General features: G+C 36.3%; 1 protein-coding gene across 3 annotated transcripts in view; it reads left to right on the forward strand.

Annotated features, from left to right (window-relative positions):
• Cadm2 (cell adhesion molecule 2) overlaps positions 1-20,790 on the forward strand; it is a 923,258-nt gene that overhangs the window by 766,878 nt on the left and 135,590 nt on the right. For all 3 annotated transcript variants that reach the window (XM_041678464.1, XM_041678466.1, XM_041678465.1), the window contains one exon: positions 18,760-18,912. In XM_041678464.1, coding sequence (XP_041534398.1) covers positions 18,760-18,912 — 153 coding nt within the window. The remainder of the gene's footprint in view (positions 1-18,759; positions 18,913-20,790) is intronic.

Raw genomic sequence — 20,790 nt, forward strand, 5'->3', positions numbered from 1 at the left:
ACCTTTTGGTAAGTGAGAATTTATATCCTGCAGACCCGTAGTAAGCTCTGCTTCCAAGCAGAAGGAGGGCAAATTAGAAACACTAACGTCTGATGTAGGAGTCCCCTCTGTGGGCTGTGATTACTATTAATGAATGAAAAAACTGCCTTGGCCTGTTGATAGGTCAGATCTTAGGCAGGAAAAACTGGACTGAACGCTGGGAGAAGGAGGGCGGGGTCAGAAATGCCATGGATCTATCACCGGAGATAGACAAGCTGAATCTTTGCTGGTAGGCCATGACCTCGTGGTGATGCACAGATTAATGGAGATACGTTAAATCAATATGTAAAAGTTAGCTAATAAAAAGCTAGAGCTAATGGGCCAAGCAAAGATTTAAATAATACAGTTTCTGTGTGGTTATTTTGGGTGAAAGCTAGGTGCTAGCCAGTCTGCCGGGAAAGAACAAGCAGCTCTCCCCTGCAACAAGTGTCCTTTAAAACTCAGCACTGGCAACCCCACAGGAATCTCCTCTGAATTGAGATATGAAATATTTTCTGTGTCTCTGTTTCTCTTTCTCTCTTTTTTTTCTCTCTCCCTCCCTCTCTTTCTCCCCCTCCCTCCCTGTGTGTGTGTGTGTGTGTGTGTATGTTCACTCTCTGTACATGTGTCTATTTATAAACACAAATACAAATGTTTCTCTCTATATATTTTTGTATATAGATTATGTCATTAAAAGATAAAATTAAACTTTCTATCCCTTTAGAACGTGGTTAGGTGAATCTGTCTTCCTGAAATTTGCTCTTTGCCAGGTTCCTGACTGACTCTATTAGATTTGGTCTTTTTTATGTTTTGAATAGCTTGGGGTGATAGATTATCATCCAGACAAAAGGCAAATTTCATGCTCTTGATCAGGCAGAAAAAGTTTTCCCCTAAAATTCTTCAACATATCCCTGTCACATTTCCCTCTTTTATGATGTAACCCCAGAGTCATTTAAGAAGTGGGCTAAAAGTGAGAGATAGGAGAGATAGATACAATCCATTTCCACCAAGAGAAGGTTAGTCTCAGTTTTAAAATGTTTCCTAGAGGTGATTAGTGTCTGGACTAGAGTTCAGATCCACTATCAGGTAACTTCTATGCAGAGGAGTTCATTTATAAGGAAATAAGCAAGCAGAGTAGCCTTATTCATTCCTAGCTGAGAACCAAGGATGTTCATGAAAAGAAATGCTGAATGTCCATAGCCTCCTGTAACGATTCTTTTGTAGATATACTATAACTTTATGGAAAAATTGTTCCAACAACCCCAATGGGAAATAATACAAAACAAATCTATTAACTTTAGTTTTATTGTACAATTCAATAGCATATGCCTGTTAGTTTCCCATGCAGCACCCAACTTAATAAGAGGGCTCCCTGAACATTTCTAGTACAATCTCAACTCTCCTGACAGTTCTTGGAACTTGGAGTTCCGTAACACTTATGTTCTGCATCTTGGTATATTGTGTGCAAATGATTTCCCACATATGCCTAACTGATGGTTGAAAATACTGAACTCCCTTGTATACAGAGTACCATTTTGGTCTCAGATCCAATCCAGATGCTTGGGTTGCCTTTGTACTTTATCTTTCATGCTACAACATATGCATGATGAGCTGGCTGGGATATAGTATTCCAGTTGCTTTTCCAAGCAGCTCTAACTTGGAATTCTCTGGCAGATCAATTGCTCTGTAAATATTAATGAGATCCATGAACAAAGAAGTACCAGCTTGCTTTTAGATGGCCTGCTTGATTTATAACACTAATTGCATCATTATTCTTACAGTAATGAGAAACATTCAAATATTTACAACAGAAATTAATTTTGATAATTAGTAGTTATTAACTAGGAAATAACTCAAATATGGATGTTTAAGAAGCTATAGGTTCTATATTCAGCCTACCAGAATACCTATCTGTGCCCTGATATGTAGTAGACATGATGTGCCTTTTGAAATGTTACCTAATTGGTCTATTTAGGATTTTTATCACTGGAAATGAAATAATATTATCATCTATTAACTAGTATATTATAATGTACATGTTGTCCAAGAAACTGAGACAAGAGATTGGGGCCACCTCAGTCAACATAAAAAAATCAAAAGGAAAAAAAGAACTCATAGTTAATTTATATCCGAAAAAGTTACTGTCATAGAAAGTACAGTAGCTGTGTAAACAGTGAACTATTTTTTCACATAGTGGATAGCATATACTTTCTGATACAACAAACAATACCCTATCATCATCATCATCATCATCATCATCATCATCTTCATCTTCATTATCATATAATTTTATTATCTGAGAGATCATTAGTATAAATACCTTTGATAAAACATGTCTACTGTTCCTCCATGGAAGGTGCAGTTGATAGTTTACCTGACTCTCTAGAAAGCTCTTGATTAGATTGCACTAACTTGATGTAAAGATTGTTTTATTCTTTGTATGGTTAAGAGACACCAGAAAGCGTTTGCGTGATCACATTAACATGCTTTGGAATGCAGAAAGAAATGTATTTTAAGACATGCATCTGTCTTACTATTCTTTGAATTGGAAGGATATCTTAACATTCTTCCCTTTCATGTGTCCTGTATTATCTTAGTGAAAACACTCAAAGGGAGAGTTGGGATGTATTACGCACTGTAGGATGACTGTTCCGCTGTCTATATATCCTAAGGAAAGCCAGGCTAAAAGCCAAAAGGCCACGTTAAAGCTATGGAGCCAGCATGTACAAGAGCCTTTGAGGCAGTGCACAAACCACAGTATGGGATTTTCCTCTTGAGAGTTAGCAAGTAAGGTGTGCGTCAGAGCTCCCCCTCTGGGTTTCAGAAGTGCTCTCCTCAGGATGTCTTGTTTCAACCTAAATACAAAGTACAACTTCAAGGTAGCCACTGAAATGTTATACTTAATGCACTAAAATGTAATGTACCATTCTATTTTATAGTCCTTGTCATATATCAAATTTTGTGTATATTTTTGTAATCTTTTCTTTTTTCTTTTTATTGAAAATAGATTCTTCTCTCATACAATATATCCTGACCACAGTTTCTCCTTGTTCCATTCTGCTCTCCTCTCTTTTACCCCAAATCCACTACCCTCCATTTCTTCTTCAGAAAAGAGCTGTCCCTCCAAGAGAGTCAAACAGGATGAAACAAGATATAACAGAATGAGGCACAAGCACTCATATCAAGACTAGATAAGGCAACCCAGCAGGAGGAAAACAGTCCTGAGAACAGGCAAAGTCAAAGATTAATAGTAGTCCTTCAAAACCACCAGTCAGAACACACGCAGATGACCTGGTATGTACCTCTGCAGGTCCGGTGCTTGTCACTTCAGTATCTGGGAGCTCATATGAGCTCTGCTTAGTAGAATCTGTAGGTCATGTCATCCTGGTATCCTGGACTCCTCTGAATCCTTTGATCTTTCTTTCTCTCTCCCATGTGATTTCTCGAGATCCAAAGGGAGGGGCACAATGAAAACCTCCGATGTAGACTCTCTCTCTTCATAATGTGCTGCTGTAGGTCTCAGCACCCACTCCCATCTGCTGATAAAGGATGTATGAGCAAGACATATGAGTTCTGTGTGGACTTCTAAAGAATGGAAACTAAGGTAGAAAATAAAGTCATCTACCTTGAAACGTAAAGAAAATCTAATAATAAATCTGTACTATACTTACACTCAAAGGACTTTTTTTTTTGCATTTTTGAGACAAGGTTTCTCCGTGGACTTTTATAAAATTAACTTTCCTAAGTTCTACATATGTTCTTAGCTCGCTTCTATTAACTAGGTTACACACCTAAGCTTTGTCCTCGTTTAAATTTCCCGTTGCATTTATTTATTGCTATAGGTGATTATTTGCCATCTCATGCATATACTTATATTAACATATTTTGTAAATGTGGCTATATAATTTAAATAATAATATAAAACATACATATTGAAAATTACAATATAATGGTTAGATTATCAAAAACAATATATTTCCATTTTGTTTCATTTATATAATCAAAGTTTGAATGCTATAGAACTTCTTTAAGGTTATGTATTTTTTCTTTTTTATTATTTTTTTTTACATAATAACCCCATCTTCCCTTCCCTCCCCTTTTTCTGCTCCTCCTCTTCCCATCCCACCCCCCACTCCTCAGAGGGAAAAAGGCTTCCCCTGGGAAGTCAACAAAGTTTGGCATACCAAGTTGAGACAATACCAAGCCCCTCCACTCTGTATCAAGACTGAGTAAGTTTGTACAATGCAAAAAAAAAAAACAAAAAACAAAAAAACAAAAAACCTTCAACTAATGGTGCTGGCATAACTGGATGTCAACATGTAGAAAATACAAATAATCCTTTTTTTTTTTACTTTAGCGAAACTTTATTTTTTCCAGCAGATTATTTTTATTACTTTATAAATAATACCATTCAAAATTTTCACTTCCTCCCCTCTTCCCACTTCCCTCCTGCTCTCCCACTCATTTGTCCCCCCTCCCCTTCCAGTCCTAAGAGAGGGCAGGTTGCCATGCCCTGTGGGAAGTCCAAGGACCTCCGTGCTCCATCCAGGCTTGGGAAGGTGAGCATCCAAATAGAATAGAATTCTAAAAAGCCAATACATGCAGTGGAGACAAATCCCAGTGCCATTATCATTGGCTTCTCATTCTGCCCCAATTGTCAGCCACATTCAGAGGGTCCAGATTGATCCCATGCTTGTTCAGTCCCAGTCCAGCTGAATTTGATGAGTTCCCATTAGCTCAGTCACACTGTCTTAGTGGGTGGACCAACACCTTGTGGTCTTGACTTCCTGAGTGAGATAGCTCAGACCCCCAAAAAATATGAATATGGTATGCATTCACTCATTAGTGAATTCTAGTTATAAACAAAGGACATTGAGCTTATAGTTTGCAATCCTAGAGAAGCTAAGTAATAAGGTGAACCCAAAGAAAAACATATATAGATCCTTCTGGAAATTGGAAGCAGACAAGATCGCCAGGCAAAAGTTGGGAGCATGGGGGTAGGTTGGGAGGAAGGGGAGACAGGGAGAGAGAAGGGAGAAGGGGAGGATTGGTGAGAACTTGTGGGAGTGGGATCGTTGAGATGGAGGAAGGACAGATATGAGAGCAGGGAAGAAGATACCTTAATTAAGGGAGCCATTTTGGAGTTGACAAGTGGCTTGGCTCTAGAGGGGTTCCCAGGTGTCCAAGGGGACTTCCCTAGCAAGGTCCGTGGGCAGTGTAGGAGAGGGTGCCTGAACTGGCCTTACCCTGTAGTCAGACTGATGTCTATTTTTTTTTTTTTTTTTTGGTTTTTCGAGACAGGGTTTCTCTGATGACTATCTTGAATATCACCACAGAACCTTAGGATGAAGATAGAGACAGAGACACACATCGGAACACTGAACCGAGCTCCCAAGGTCCAGTTGAAGAGCGGAAGGAGGGAGAATATGAAAAAATAGATGTATATTTATCCCCATGCACAAAACTCAAGTCCAAATGGATCAAAGACCTCCACCTAAATCCATTTACACCGAACCTGATAGAAGAGAAAGTAGGAAGTAGCCTTGAATACATAGGCACAGGAGACCACTTTTTAAATATAGCACACTTAGCGCAGACACCGAGAGCAATAGCTAATAAATAGAAAATTTTGGTGTTTTTTTTTGTTTGTTTTTTTAATTTATTTATTTATTAAGGATTTCTGCCTCCTCCCCGCCACCGCCTCCCATTTCCCTCCCCCTCCCCCGATCAAATCCCCCCCCCCCCTCTTCAGCCCAAAGAGCAATCAGGGTTCCCTGCCCTGGGGAAGTCCAAGGATCGCCCACCTCCATCCAGATCTAGGAAGGTGAGCATCCAAACTGCCTAGGCTCCCACAAAGCCAGTACATGCAGTAGGATCAAAAACCCATTGCCATTGTTCTTGAGTTCTCAGTAGTCCTCATTGTCCGCTATGTTCAGCGAGTCCGGTTTTATCCCATGCTTTTTCATACCCAGGCCAGCTGGCCTTGGTGAGTTCCCAGTAGAACATCCCCATTGTCTCAGTGTGTGGGTGCACCCCTCGCGGTCCTGAGTTCCTTGCTAGTGCTCTCTCTCCTTCTGCTCCTGATTTGGACCTTGAGATTTCTGTCCTGTGCTCCAATGTGGGTCTCTGTCTCTGTCTCTGTCTCCTTTCATCGCCTGCTGAAGGTTAATATTCAGGAGGATGCCTATATGTTTGACTTTGGAAAATAGAAACTTTTGAAATTGAAAAGTTTCTGGAGGGCGAAGGATATAGACAATATGACAATACAGCGGCCTTCAGAATGGGAAAAGGTCTTCATCAAACCCACAGACAGAAGGCAATAGACCTTTTATTCAGTAAGAAATTTCAAAAGCTGGCAAGTTATTTAGTATATTAGAATTTTTGGAAAACAATTATGTTTAGTGAAGCAAAGTAAAAATCATATTATTTACTATTATAAAAAGAAAATTCCAGCATGTTTAGGATATGTTTCAAATGACTCATAGAAAGCACAGGTGCAAATCTTCATATTCTTTCTAGGAAACGGTGGATTTCAAACGGTTTATTCTGGCATTTATCACTTTTTCTTTGAATTTAAGTAAATAGTTTAGGAACAATACTCATAATAGTCAGGTTTCGGCCTATTTTTCTCAGAAAGTATTTTCTTTGTGAAATGTGTCTCTTCCCTTTCTCATAATAGAAAGAACAAACAGTAACAGAAAAGTTAAAAGAAAAAAGCAGGCACAATAATTATTTGATCTCTTAGTGACAATCTTGTATAGGAAATAAAAACTGTTATCCATGTTAGAAAGCTATGAACTATTGGGAAAATCTGTATTTTTTAATAGTTGTCTTAAATTTAGAAAAAGTAAAAACGAGAAAAACTATTTTCTTAAGGCTATAATTTGTTCCTAGATTTTACAATGCTCATATAAATATGTTTGTACTGAAAAAATTCATTCACCTCATCATGAGCTCATAATTCTTTCTTGTTAATGAGCTCAGAACTAAAACATTTACAGCAAAATTGAATACTAGTTGGCAATTCTTAGGATTGGACAGGACATCCATCCAAAGTCAACTTTTTTTTTGAGGTGGCAAACATCAGCTGCAGGCTGTTAGGGAATGTGGCTGCCACAGAGTTTCAGGATAACAGATTCTACTAGCTGATTTTCTTGTTCAATGAAAGCAGAAGGACTTCTTCACCAAACACCATTTTATATGCATTTCTACTTTAGCAAGGCATATAATCTTCCAGTCTCTTTGATACAAATGCTCTATGAAAGATATACTTCATGGTTGCATATTGTAGTTATATAGGTAGATGTAACATATCAATTTTTTATGTCTATGTGAACACCATTATATTGCAAGGTTTCGGAAAGAATAAGAACTTACAAGCTGTTCACTTCAAATGTCACATCATTTTTTTCTATTCTGTGTATTGAGACCCACTGAGAAATTTATCAAATTCAAAGTGTATCACATGTACAAAAAATGTTTTATCCAAGAAAATAAGACTATGACAAATCATAGGAAAATCTGTCTTGAGATATCAAAAAAAATATGTAGAATGTGAAGAATAGAAGAAAATGTCACGTTAGTATTCAGTATGAAAAATGTATAAAATTTTGCACTTACCTTTGGTGATTTTTCTATTACTAGTCTTTCCTAATGAAGTTACTCATATTAAGCATAGAACAGATAAATGTTGAATTCAATTGAAAATCATTCATCTAAAGGGAAAGCCTCAGGTAAACATTGCCTTTGTTCAGCAAGTCTGACTGGTTGTACATATCATAGTTTTGGGACATTTGGTATATGTAATAAATCATAATTGACATTTTTATGCTCATAAGTTATTTAACTTCAAAGCTTAAATATTCTGAAGTCTAAGGATGACAAAACCATAGTTCCCTACTCATCTGTGATGCTCATTTTATCGATATTTACCACCATTCATATAAACTCCTTTTTTCTTATTTCAAATGTGCAGTGTTTAAAATCAGCAGATAGTTGAACGTTTCTCATTCAGGTCAGAATTTCTTAGTTTTCTCTGATAGCTTCACATCTCCTGTCAAATGGTATTTTCTTCTTGACAAAAAGATGTTTATCCAACAAGAGTACACAATTAAAAGAAATGAAAGTAATATTGATGAAAGGAGTCATCTGGTGTAAAAAAATATTTTCACTTTGAAGCTGTAAGTGCAGATATGCATGTCTCTATTGATATGGCTGATAAACCTAAATATTAAGACATGTATGACCGGGTTGGAGAGATGGCTCAGAGGTTAAGAGCATTGCCTGCTCTTCCAAAGGTCCTGAGTTCAAACCCCAGCAACCACATGGTGGCTCACAACCATCTGTAATGAGATCTGGTGCCCTCTTCTGGCTTGCAGACATACACACAGACAGAATATTGTATACATAATAAATAAATAAATAAATATTTAAAAAAAAAGAAATGTATGACCATTTGTTCCAACTTGTTCAAAATTGATTTCATCATCCAACATTCTGCCTCATTCTTTATCTCACAAAATTAATTTGAAATCGAATGTGTAATGAAGCAGGTGTTTCTGGCTCTTTCCCTGGCTGCCTTGCATGACTTCACTGCCACCTTGATTTGAACCCACACGCACTCTTTAAAGTGTCCGTGTCTCAAACTATGCGACACTGCTGGATTCTCTATGAAATATATGAGCTCTGATTTGACATTATTATGATTTTGTACTTTACTACACATGGAAGGCTTTCTGCTCATACAGAAATATGATGATTTCATTATGGAAAGCAAATATTTTCAATAATGTCCTATGATCCTATCTAGGCATCTAAACATTAAATGGGTTGTGTTTTTCAAATGTTTGATATTTTAGAAATTAATGTTTGAGTTGCTAGTCTGAGTTTCATTTAAAAACATTAAATGCATTTTTTTTTTCTTTTTGATTTTCGAGACAGGGTTTCTCCGTAGCTTTTGGTTCCTGTCCTCGAACTAGCTCTTCTAGACCAGGCTGGCCTCGAACTCACAGAGATCCACCTGTCTCTGCCTCCCGAGTGCTGAGATTAAAGGCATGTGCCACCACCGCCCGGCTTCATTAATGCATTTTGAACTAGAATTAGAATAGTATATTTTTTCAAAAATTATAAAATGGTCTTAAACATACTTACCCATTATTGTACTATGTATTTATTTGCAACAACATTCTTGTCACAATTATAAAATTAAAGTATAGATCAGGTTTGACAAGTTTTGAGGATTCTCTATGTCATACCGTGTGAAATATTCTGAAAATATTAAATTCATACTGTGAAATTATGAGTGTGCTATCATCTTTTCTAAGTAGTGATATTACATATAAGATATTGTTTTAAAATATATCTTTATGAATTATTATTGGTGAATATCTGACTTGCATACCTATTATAAAGTCCTATATACTTAGACTTACATCAAAATTTATTGAACGAAAGGGAAGCATAAACCCTCTGCCTCCTACAATCTTTTCTCTGCCTCTTCTGCTGGGTTTATTGATCTCTCAGGGAAGAGACCAGATGGATACCTCTAATACAGCCTCATGATATCTAATGGTAGGTATCTGCATTTGTTCCCATCAGCTGCTGGAGCAAGCCACTCTGATGAAGATCACACAACACAGCAATTGATGAGTCAACAGGATATCATTATAAATCATTTCATTTATAGTTTTTCATCTTGGCAGTATCGGATAACATGGACTCCCTCTTGTGGCTTGGGCCTCACGTTAAACCAAACATCCGTCATTCCCACAAGGATTATGCCACTATTGCCCCAACGAATTTTGCCGGCAGAATGGATTGTAGGTGGAGGGTTTTGTGGCTGGTTTAGTGTCTAAATTTCTCTTTTCATAGTGTGAAATGTACATCCTTGTACCAATGAGAGGACATTAGGAGAGCATGACTCACAAAATCAACTAAGCAGAGCTCATATGGGTTCACAAATGCTGAAGTGGCTAGCAGAGGGCCTTCGTGGGTCTGCCACTTCCTCTGCATACATGCTTGGATGTTAGCTTTGTATTTTTGAGGGACTCCTAAAAGTGGGAGCAGTTGTCTCTGACGTCTTGTCAAGCCTTGATATAAGGGCTTCTGCCTTGTCTTATCGAAACATGTTTTTCCCTGTTTAATTGTAACATCTCTTCGAGTCCTACTCTTTTCTGAAGAAGAAACGGGGGGCAGGTGGATTTGGGGAGAGTAGCACAAAGGCTCTGAGAAAAGAAGGGAAGATACAACTGTTCACAGAGTTTATTGTATGAGAGAAGAATCTATTTTGAAGGAAATCACTAACAATAAAAAAGGATACTATGATACCTTTTAGTATCTTTGATCTAGATGGTTAAGTCAAGAGAACAATGAAGATTGAAATTTCCTATGTGAAGTTCTTCTCCCATATTAAAAAAAAAAAAGGTTAAAAGACAACCCTACTTATTTCTTTTTGGAAGAGTAAGTTTGTCATGTTTGAATCCATATACTTGAAGATTTCTAAACATAAGTCACTATAAAATATCAGGGCACTTAATATTCTCTTCTCTTTTCAGTTAAATAGTTAAAACTATGTTTAGATATTTAAAGACATTTAAAATTTAGTCTAATTAAATCAGGTTATAAGAAGTTACATTCTCAAAATATATCTTATCTTTAATTACACCTCTAATAATTATATTTGGTATTGTGTACGTAAAAATAGTTAAAGATTTGAAACCAGAAAACATCAAACTTCTTTTCAGCCCAAATTCACAAAATTAAAATACATTAAGTAGGCTCTATTACAAACAAAATTTCCAAGTCACTCGCAGTGGCAAATACATCATTCGTTCCTGAGTAGGTTTTGTTGTTCTCTTGCACTCTGCGGTGATTTAGTGGCTGAAGCTGCCCTCTCATTTACTCATCTGTACTGTCACTTAGTTATGCATCTGCTTATTAAATAGAGAGAATGGGAATTGTGTTTAGTGCACAATGTTAATTGCTCTGGGCAGTTAGAAGTTCCTCCTACACAACTAATATATTCAGAGTTTATCATGCCATAAAGCTTTAAAAGATGCAGGTAAGCATGCTAATAATGGGCCAGAGAAGACTGACCTTGACCTCTCACTGTCCTAACTGTAGGGACATAACAGAAGATCCAAATATGCCTTGAAGTAGACGAGAATGAAGGAGTCATTAGAAAAGTACAACATTAATTAAATTGAAAGATATGTATGAGTTGAGGTCAGCAAAAGATAATGTATGTCTTTTCTAAGAAGCCCTTTGCCATAATGGAATAGATGCAATGCTCTTTCTACATTGTTTTAAAGATGAATGGGAAAGCAAAACAAGGAAAGTGGACATTGTTCAGAGATCTAGTGCTGCATGTTATATAACAAAGAAGGAAGGTGATCTTGCAGATTGAGATCGCAAGAATATGGGTGTGATTTAGCAGCTATTTGTGTTCATAGTGTTATGAACTCAAATGTGGGAGCAGAGGAGTTTTCTTAGGACTAGTCATGAAGACGGGTCAGAGGAGCAGTGTTTATAGCAGCATTGTTTGTCATATCCAGAACCTGGAAACAACGTAAATGCCCCTCTACTGAGGAAAGGACAAGGAAAATGTGGTACATTTACACAATGGAGTACTACACAGCAGAAAAAAATAACGACGTCTTGAATTTTGCAGGCAGATGGATGGAGCTAGAAAACATCATTTTGAGTGCAGTAACTGAGACCCAGATGACAATTATCCCATGTAGCCAATCATAAGTGTTTTGTAAACTTAAAGCAAAGAAAACCAGTCCACAAATCACAATCGCAAAGAACCTAGACAACAATGAGGATCCTAAAAGAGACATACGAGATCTAATCGACATGAGAAGTAGAAAAAGACAAGAACTGAGTAAATTGAGAGCATGGGGACGTTGGGAGAGTGTTGACGGGGCGAGGAAAAGCAGGGAGGAGAGCAGAGAAAAATGTAGAGCTCAATAAAATCAATTTTTATAAAGGCCTAAACAAGCATATAGTCCCTCTTCAAACATACTGCCTTTTACAACACAGATTTATTTGTCTCTAGTACATTCCGTGTTTGCCAACATTTTTTTCCAAATGTTTTGCAATAAGAGATTATAACTATTGGAGTTTGTGCTGCTTCTCATTTCATCCACCGTCAGTGAGAAAGGCTAATGTTTAAAATCCCAGGTTTACTGCAGAAAACCATTCTTCCAAAAGCCATGTCCTTCACAGATTTCCTGGTAAAACTTGCTTCACATTTCTACTCAAAACTTCACTTACCCTGGTTTTAGTAAGGATTCAGCACAGCATAAAATATCATATACCAAATAGTAGTTCTAAAGCAATGGTTGCTTTTTTAAATCAATTTTCCAGAATATTGATTTAGATTGCTTTATGTTCTCTGACTGCGGGAAAACAAAACAAGAAAGGACTCACTAGCATGGTCTTTCATCTGTGTGCTTTAGACGAAACTCTATGGTCCTACTACAAAGGACAGAAACATTCTAATAAATCAACAAGATTGTTGACATATAAACAAATGAAAACACTGTTGATACTATCAGTGAGTAGATTTTTCTCTTTCCTTTACATAATTATTTTTGTTTCATGTATTTTAAGATATAATATAATAATGTAATATATAAACATCTTCTGTGTCCTCTCTCTAAATCCTTCCATTAACCTTTCCTTAGATAATATGATACATAATTCAACCCTTCCCATCCTTCCCTTCAAATCCCCCTAAATACTCCTCCTTGCTCTCTTTCAAATTCATTGCAGTTGCTGTTTAGTAATTTCTGTTACATGCATATATGTATGCATATATTGTTCTAACAAAGCTTGCTCAAGCTACATAATGTCAATTGTATTTATGTGTTTAGGACTGACACTTTGGTATAATCAGTTGGTATACTCTTCCCCAAAAGACTATTTCTCCAACTCCCAGTATTTCTTAATTTTCTGCAGTTTTTGGTAAAAGATGGAGGCCTTCTCTTAATCATAACCTCTAGCAGCCAACTCCCCACCCTCATACTCCCAGCTCCCTTGTAGCATGATGACCATTTGTCTTTGTTCAGCTCATATTTAGACAGTCATGTTGGTGAGACTTTATGGCCAAATATATATATATATATATATATATATATATATATATATATATACATACACACACATACTAGGAGATGCAACCCCATAGCAAAATCCCTTGGTTTCTGGCTTTAATAAACTTTATCCAGCTCTGTCTTCCACAATAATCCATGAGCCCTAGGTGCAAGAGTTATTTTGTATTCTATGGGAATGGGCCACAGTACTCTGTGTTTTGACAAGGACAACAATAATAGACTTGTTCAATTTGATGATATAAAAGATCATGAGACCTCAATCCTATACAAAGAACTACATGCAACTAAGGAATGTTGAGAATGGGATAAATAGTCTTAGCTGGGGAAAAGAACACCTTTCGGTTATCCAAAATCAAGTGGTCAGCCCTAAAAATGTACATACAAGTGACATCATACAGCCTGAGAAGACATTCTCTGTTTATATATAATATATTTATATTATATAATATAAATTTTATATATTTATATAAAATATAAATATATATTTATGCATTATATGTATATATCAGCAATTAATGAAAGAGGAGGCCAAGAAGTTGTAAGACTTTAAGGAAGGGAATTTGGGAACAATTTGAAGAACGAAAAGGAAGAGAAGGGAAATTATATAATTATGTTATGATCTCAAAAAATAGAATAATTTTTAAAAGGTATGTGATCATTTATAATATACACAACATTAAGTGAGGGAAAACTGTAAAGTATATGCAAAGCGTTAGCTGTTTATTCTTTGCTGGTTTTTATATTCGAATGGAAGTGCTGGGGATTCAACCTAGGGTCTCATGGTTACTAGGCAGATTCTTCACTACTGAGATCTCACTACTAAGTTCTTGGTTGAAGATGGTGGATAAATTAAATAGTATCACTGTTAAATCAATTAGGTTTAGAATGAATTGATATATAAATTGCTAAATATGCCAGTAACTTTCTTACCAAAGCGGGAAAAAAAAAAGAAAAGAAAAGAAAAACACTAAAATTTCTAACTCTAAAGTCCTAAGAATTTTACTTTATTAAGTATGAACCTAAATATGCATTTGTAAAATTGATGAACCATTTAGACTAATGGGGTACTGGGGAAATAATTTTATCCACAGTGAAGTACTATTTAATAGATTCTTACTCATTGGTCAGTGCTCATTTGCAGCTAAGATTAAATTCTCCAGAACCTGAAGCTTTGAACCATTTAATCACATTCCTAGTGGGTGCAGACACCTAAAGGTTGATGAGGTGTGACCTGAGAAAGCCTTACTTAACCTATTAGCTCACTTTTTAATCTCGGTGAAGAGTTATTTTATTACAAACATTCATTTCTACTTCTCACTTATTTTTTCCAGGGAATATTTTATATATTTTTGAGCAAAATATATTGAGTTAAAAAAACAATCATTCAAACAAACAAATAAAAAACAAGCAAACAAAATATATCAGGTGATGATTAAGACTGTGTATTTAAAAGGATGTTTTTTCTAAAAAACTGAATTTATATCAATCAATATCACAATTACTCTATCATTATGTATTTGAAACTTACTATCTACAAAATTTATATAGTATCTGATTAGTTACCACAGTTTGTTTTCACTCAGAAACTGGTAAAAATGGCAATATTTTTAAAGATCACTTATTTGACATTGCAAGCACTTTCCAGAAAACTGTAACCTTGTTAAAAATTTACTTAGCATGGTGCTTCTAGCTCTTTATGTTCATCAGTGTCGACAGGGAAGATGGAAATTTTAGTTTAGCTTCTTTCCCTTGTGGATCCTGTGGAGAGATCCTGAAAAGGACTTCATAGTCGAGTTCTTTTTTCATTCTGCTCTTATCATCTATAGGCAGAGTTTAGTTCTCAGTATCAATTCAATAGCCACTCACTGAATGCCTACTGTGCAGATAGCTCTGCCTCCGGGTGCTGAGACAGTGAGACAAGCTGCTTGCACACAGGAAACCCATTCACTTGCAGCACATCCCTCTTTGGACTTCTGTGGGCTTCTCTTTATTCTTGCACACTTGAAATGCCCTTTGAAAGTAAGCTGTAGATGACATCATAGAATGTGTGGACTTGTAAAAAAATCAACACTGTGCAGATTGGGTTTGCTAAAAACATTCATTAAAATGGAAATCACATTAGTCAGCTTTATTGTCTAGCAAATGAACTCACAGAGAAATTTACAGGATAAGAAGGAGGAGGCTGATGGCAAATCAATATTCCCAACCAGAAACCCTGGAGGATTGGTGCTTGCTTAGGGCCAGCCTGGTCTGCAGAGTGACCCCTCAAAAGACGGGAGGTTGTGGGATGGTGGTGCAGATCATAACATTGTTTAGTTTTGAGCAATTGTACATTTACCAGTGGATATACATTCATGTGTGTCAGTTCTGAAGTACGATACTAGCTTTATTTTTTCCATCTCTCACTGACATTGTTAGTTTAGCTTAAATACAAAGCAGATAGGCAAATAATGCTGTAGAGAATTAACTTTTCAAGTCCATTGGTAAATAACAAAACTGACATAAAGTTTCCATTGCTTTTTGTTTTAGAGCTTAGATGTTAAAAGTAGTAAAATTTTGTATAGCAAATGCACTCAAAGCTTTAAAATGCTAAACGTATTCAGTAAATGAACTGACTAAAGCATTGTAGGAATTAAGATATCCAGTTTATGGCCAAGACTCCAAACTCAAAATATTTTCAAATTGTCACTGTAAACTTATTTTAAAGCTGTTTAAATATTACATGTTCCCATTGATTCCCCATGACTATACAAGATGAGAGAAAACCACCCATCATCCTCTTGAACAGGGTTCAATATGAGGATCGCTGCCCCATTGGGATCACCTGACTGATATTTGCTTCACCGTCCACAGTGACAAATTACAGTTAAGAAGCAGTAACAAAATGATTTTATGGTTGTGGTCACCACAGTCCTAGGCACTGCATGAAAATATTGCACACTGGGGAGGTGGCAAGCCTCTGCTCCAGAGTCCTGTTTCCATGCAGGCATGTAGTTGTGTGTTCAGCTACGCATAGCCCAGCAGTTCAGGTTTTGGTTCAAGCACAGTATTTAATTATGGAAGTTTATATGTTTATGCATGGAACAGTTTAGTGTTACCATTTTCTTCTGAATATTTTTAAAATTTAGTTTAATTTTAAAGTATATTGACCTGGATTTTAGATTTTTCCTACTTCAGATTCTCAGTGTCTTGATTTCTGTACATATATGTTTTGTTTGTTTGTTTGTTTACCAATTTGAAAAAGAGTTGATTGTTATGCTTTTTACTGTATTTTTTTCAAAATTGTTTTCCTTTATTATCTACAGAGAGCATAGTGACACCTGTGTTGGATTTCTCACTCTCACTAAGACGATATTGTTTTCTTTCTTTTAACTTTCTATCTATGTTCTCTTGGATGTTCTTATTGGGAGAAACCCGATGCTCTAACTTTAAGTCTACCACCGTTTTAAAAAAATGAATTCTGACTATATCTATTAAGGGTTAATTTGTGTTATTTCAATTTTGTATGATTTTGTTTTGATTTATTTTTAATTCTGTTTTAAAATTGTAATTTATTGTGTAGGTTAGTATTAAAAATCATGGGTTTTCTCACATCACTGATGATATTAACAACCACAAACATCAGCTCTTATCTTAAAGGAGATCAGAGAGTGTTTATTCAACCTGAAGGCCAGAAATACAAAACAGCCGCCACTGGCTCTTACCTCTACTTCAATTCAAAAATGGCTACTGTGCCTCCAGGAATCCTCAGAATGAGACTGAGCTGAAACCTGTCTTCTCCCATCATATATTCCTCTCTAGTGCTGGGATTAAAGGTGTACACCACTATTGCCCAGTTTCTATTATAAACTAGTGTGGCTACTGGGATTAAAGGTGTGTGCCACCACTGTATGGTTTGTAAGACTGATCAGTGCAGCTCTTTTAATCTCTGATTCAGGCGAGCTTTATTTTAAAAATGGAGTTTAATTTTAATGATTTTTGACCTGGGTTTAATACTTCACATGGTGGCTGTTTCAAAATCTTTGTCAGAAACCCCCATATCTGATTCTTCTCAGTGTTGCTTTCTTGATTACTCTCCTCAAAAAATGTATTGCTTTCTCATTATTTGTTGTAGTCAGTGTCTTCTTCCTTGCCTCGCTGTTGTCATAAAAATATGTGACAAAAGAAATTTGAAGAAGAATGTATTTATTTTGACTAACAACCCCGGGGATATAGAAATCAGGGAAAGAAGAATAAAGAATAACGTTATGACAAAAAGGCAGCTGGCACATGCATCATAGTCAGAAATCATAGACATGCTCGCTGACTTTTCCCCTTTTATTCAGTAGAGGCCATTAGCCTAAGGGGCAGTGCCACACACGGTAAACCTGGGTCATTCTACCTCAATTAACCTAAAATAATCCCTCACAGTAATATGCTGAGATATATCTCCTAGGGGATTCTAAATCCTGTGAAGAGTATAAATCCTATAGATAACCATAGCCAAAAGTGACTACCTCATGCACTTTGTCCTGGAATCTTTGTCTGCTAAAAGCTAAAGCTGGGTGCTATTGGCACAGATGATTATTTCTGGGTGCATTCAGAATGATTCTAGAATAGCAAGCAGGTTCTGCTTTGCAGCTATCTATCATGATTGTGTGCTTCTCGGAAGAGTTCTGTGAGACTTTGTTGTGCTGTCTGGTCCAATTGACTTGTGTTGGGTACACACAAGTCAACGCTAATTTCCCCCTTAGACCTGTCACTTTAGAAAGCAGATATTCCCCTGGAGAGACTTCCTGGTAGTGGAGGTGATGCAAAGGATCCCAGCATTGGACTGACGATGTTCCATTGTCTCTAATGGGGACAAGGTACAAGGCACAGGGAAGATGGAGATGCTCTCTGAAGCTGGTTGTCAGTGAGAAAACTCTTAACTGTCTCTCACCTGCTTCGAGACTGCTTTGCTATTCTTAATGATGAACACAATAAACTTTCATTTTCCCCAGCCAGCTGAGTGAAAACGTACAAAACTCTGTAAGATTCTGACAGATACTCTAGAAATAGTTGTAATAGAAAAGTGATTTTAACCTAAAAATATACTGTCATAGTACACAACCCAATCAGTGCAAATGTATGCAACAGGTAAGTAAGCCACCGGCAATTTTCAGGTAATTGTCAGTTCTGGTGTAAATATTGTTCAGTTAGTGTATCTATGACAGGGACTATTTTCTAATACACAAAAATTGTTTGTTAGTATTTTGGAATAATATTAACAATTCCAGTTCCCCAAATGTTTCTGTCATTCATTTTCTTTCTTTTTTTTAGCATTCATTCTTTTAAAAATAATATGAAAGAAATCATTTTTATCACCATCAACCTCTTTCGCACTTGGGATTTTATTAAATAATTTGATGATTAAAGGGCTCTTAATTGTTGTCTTTTAAACTATATATAATTTTATAGTATATACAATAATATAATATAAACATATATGTATACATATACTTAAAATATCCTTTAACGCACTTCAAGATGTAAAAGTTCAATGAATGGTTAAATAAAATAATCATTATATTGTGGTCAAAATATAATATATCTATAAATATGCTTACTTATATGTTATTGATGTTTTCAATATTTTTTTCAGCTTTAAGGGACAATAGGATCGAGCTGGTTCGCGCTTCCTGGCATGAATTGAGCATCAGTGTCAGTGACGTGTCTCTGTCTGATGAAGGGCAGTACACCTGCTCCTTATTTACAATGCCTGTCAAAACTTCCAAGGCCTATCTCACTGTCCTGGGTAAGTTCTAGAGTCTAACGCTGTGTAATCACACTCCCAGAAAGATGTGCACTGGTACAACACAGTTCAATCAGAAAATATTTATTGAACATCAAATCAATAGGCCTAATTTAATATATTGCCCCCTCACAGAAAAAAGACATTGAAGAATCACTTAGCTGCTTTAATTTTAGACATGGACAAAGGGAGAGCCAAAGGTTACTGTGGAGGCCAGAAAGCATAAAGCCATTTTGTTCCTTAGAAAGTAACTATTTTTTTTGTTGTTTTTTGTTTCTTTCATTTGTTTTTTCTTTTGATTTTCTTCCAGTTAATTTTATAACAAAATTGTGCATATGCTGTGTGATTTGGAGCCATTTAAAAAGTGATAAACTCCTGAGCACAATGACTCTAACTTGTGGGTTCTTCCTCTTATTGTCTGAGTCACCTGGTGGAGACCTCCCCTAATAACCCCGGGGCTTTCAAAAACGACCTCTTTTTGTACCGTAGTACATTTAAATGGTCCTGACATTTCCATGTGTCTCTATTTGAAAAAAGAAAAAAAAATGTGTATTTTCTAGATTCGTAAATGAAGTACGTAATGTCACTTGTGCATGCAGCTTGTAGCTTCCTTGGGCTTTTATTCTCTAAGCATCAGGCCATTTTCCCAAAGGTTAAAGTGACATGAAAAAGCAATGCATTCATAGAGATTCGGAGGAAATAAGGCTGCAGCTTAGAGCTCATCGACTCCACGGTGCCCCAGTCAGCTGAAATTGCTGCAGTTCATTGAAACGCACCTGTGTACTGAACAAGTTTGAGAAATTTAAAGATTGATTTTTTTCCCTTTTGCCCCTAGCTTGCCTTCCTTTTTAGATAAAGACACAGTGTTGCATTTAAAATAGCCAATGCATAACATCCTTTTGGAGAGGAATATTAAAGTTAATCCAGCTAGCAAATTGGTTCTGTGCTTGGGATGTGAAATATGTTTCATTGCAAGTCCCACTGGAACTATTTCATAAAAATCTTCACAAGTTTGCCGTTAAGGACAAGATACATCCACTAAAGTGGAGTGTTCCCAGATAACAATTGCCTAAGGTTAATGCATTGTTCTGTAGAGCCAACTCAAGACTCAAAGAATAATTGACTGTAGAGCACAGTTTATTAAATGGCGGTATGACATTGATTTTTTTTAAAGGGTATAAAGGTGAGTATACACAGGCCACCTAGCTAGTTAAGAGAAGTAAGCTTATTTTTCTTTTTCCTTTGTTGTTTAACTGTGTATTTCTCGGAGCAGGATTTTCTAATATTCTTACATTTTAATCTTCTCATGATTAAATTGAAGTGCTACAATGAGAACAACTTCACTGAGCTTTTATTATAGAATACTGCTGCATGATATTTTAATAGACCTCAAAGTAAATAACTGAATAATATAGCATAGAAAATGTGTGATACTCAGACTGGAGAAATGGTTTGGCAAGTAAGAACACTTCTTGCAGAAGCCTGGTCACATGTCTTTGGATAATAGACCCTTGTAAAGGCAGTTAACATAGCATGGGCCTGAATACCCAGCATTCCTGCAACTAAATAGGAATCAAAGATGAAAAATTCTTAGGAAGTATTTGGATCAACTAGCATGGAGCTGCCATCACAGTGTTTAACAGCAGGAAAGACCCTGCCTCATACAAGCACATGGGTTTTTCTATGACTTCCAAATGCCAGCATGGTATCTGTGCGGCCTCCCACGTGCACATATTCATTCCCAAACACATAAAAACAAAATTTATTTTAAATATATGGTGGCATTCATTCATTTTTCAAATCACCCAAGACAATCTACAGACTTCTGTAATGGCAAATCACAAGGTATTTGAATGGTTGTATCTTAAAGCTTACAAAAAC

The sequence above is a fragment of the Microtus oregoni genome, unplaced genomic scaffold (genome assembly GCF_018167655.1).
Source record: "Microtus oregoni isolate MIOR12 unplaced genomic scaffold, Mior012 000030F_ref0000283, whole genome shotgun sequence".
In the NCBI taxonomy this organism is placed as follows: domain Eukaryota; kingdom Metazoa; phylum Chordata; class Mammalia; order Rodentia; family Cricetidae; genus Microtus; species Microtus oregoni.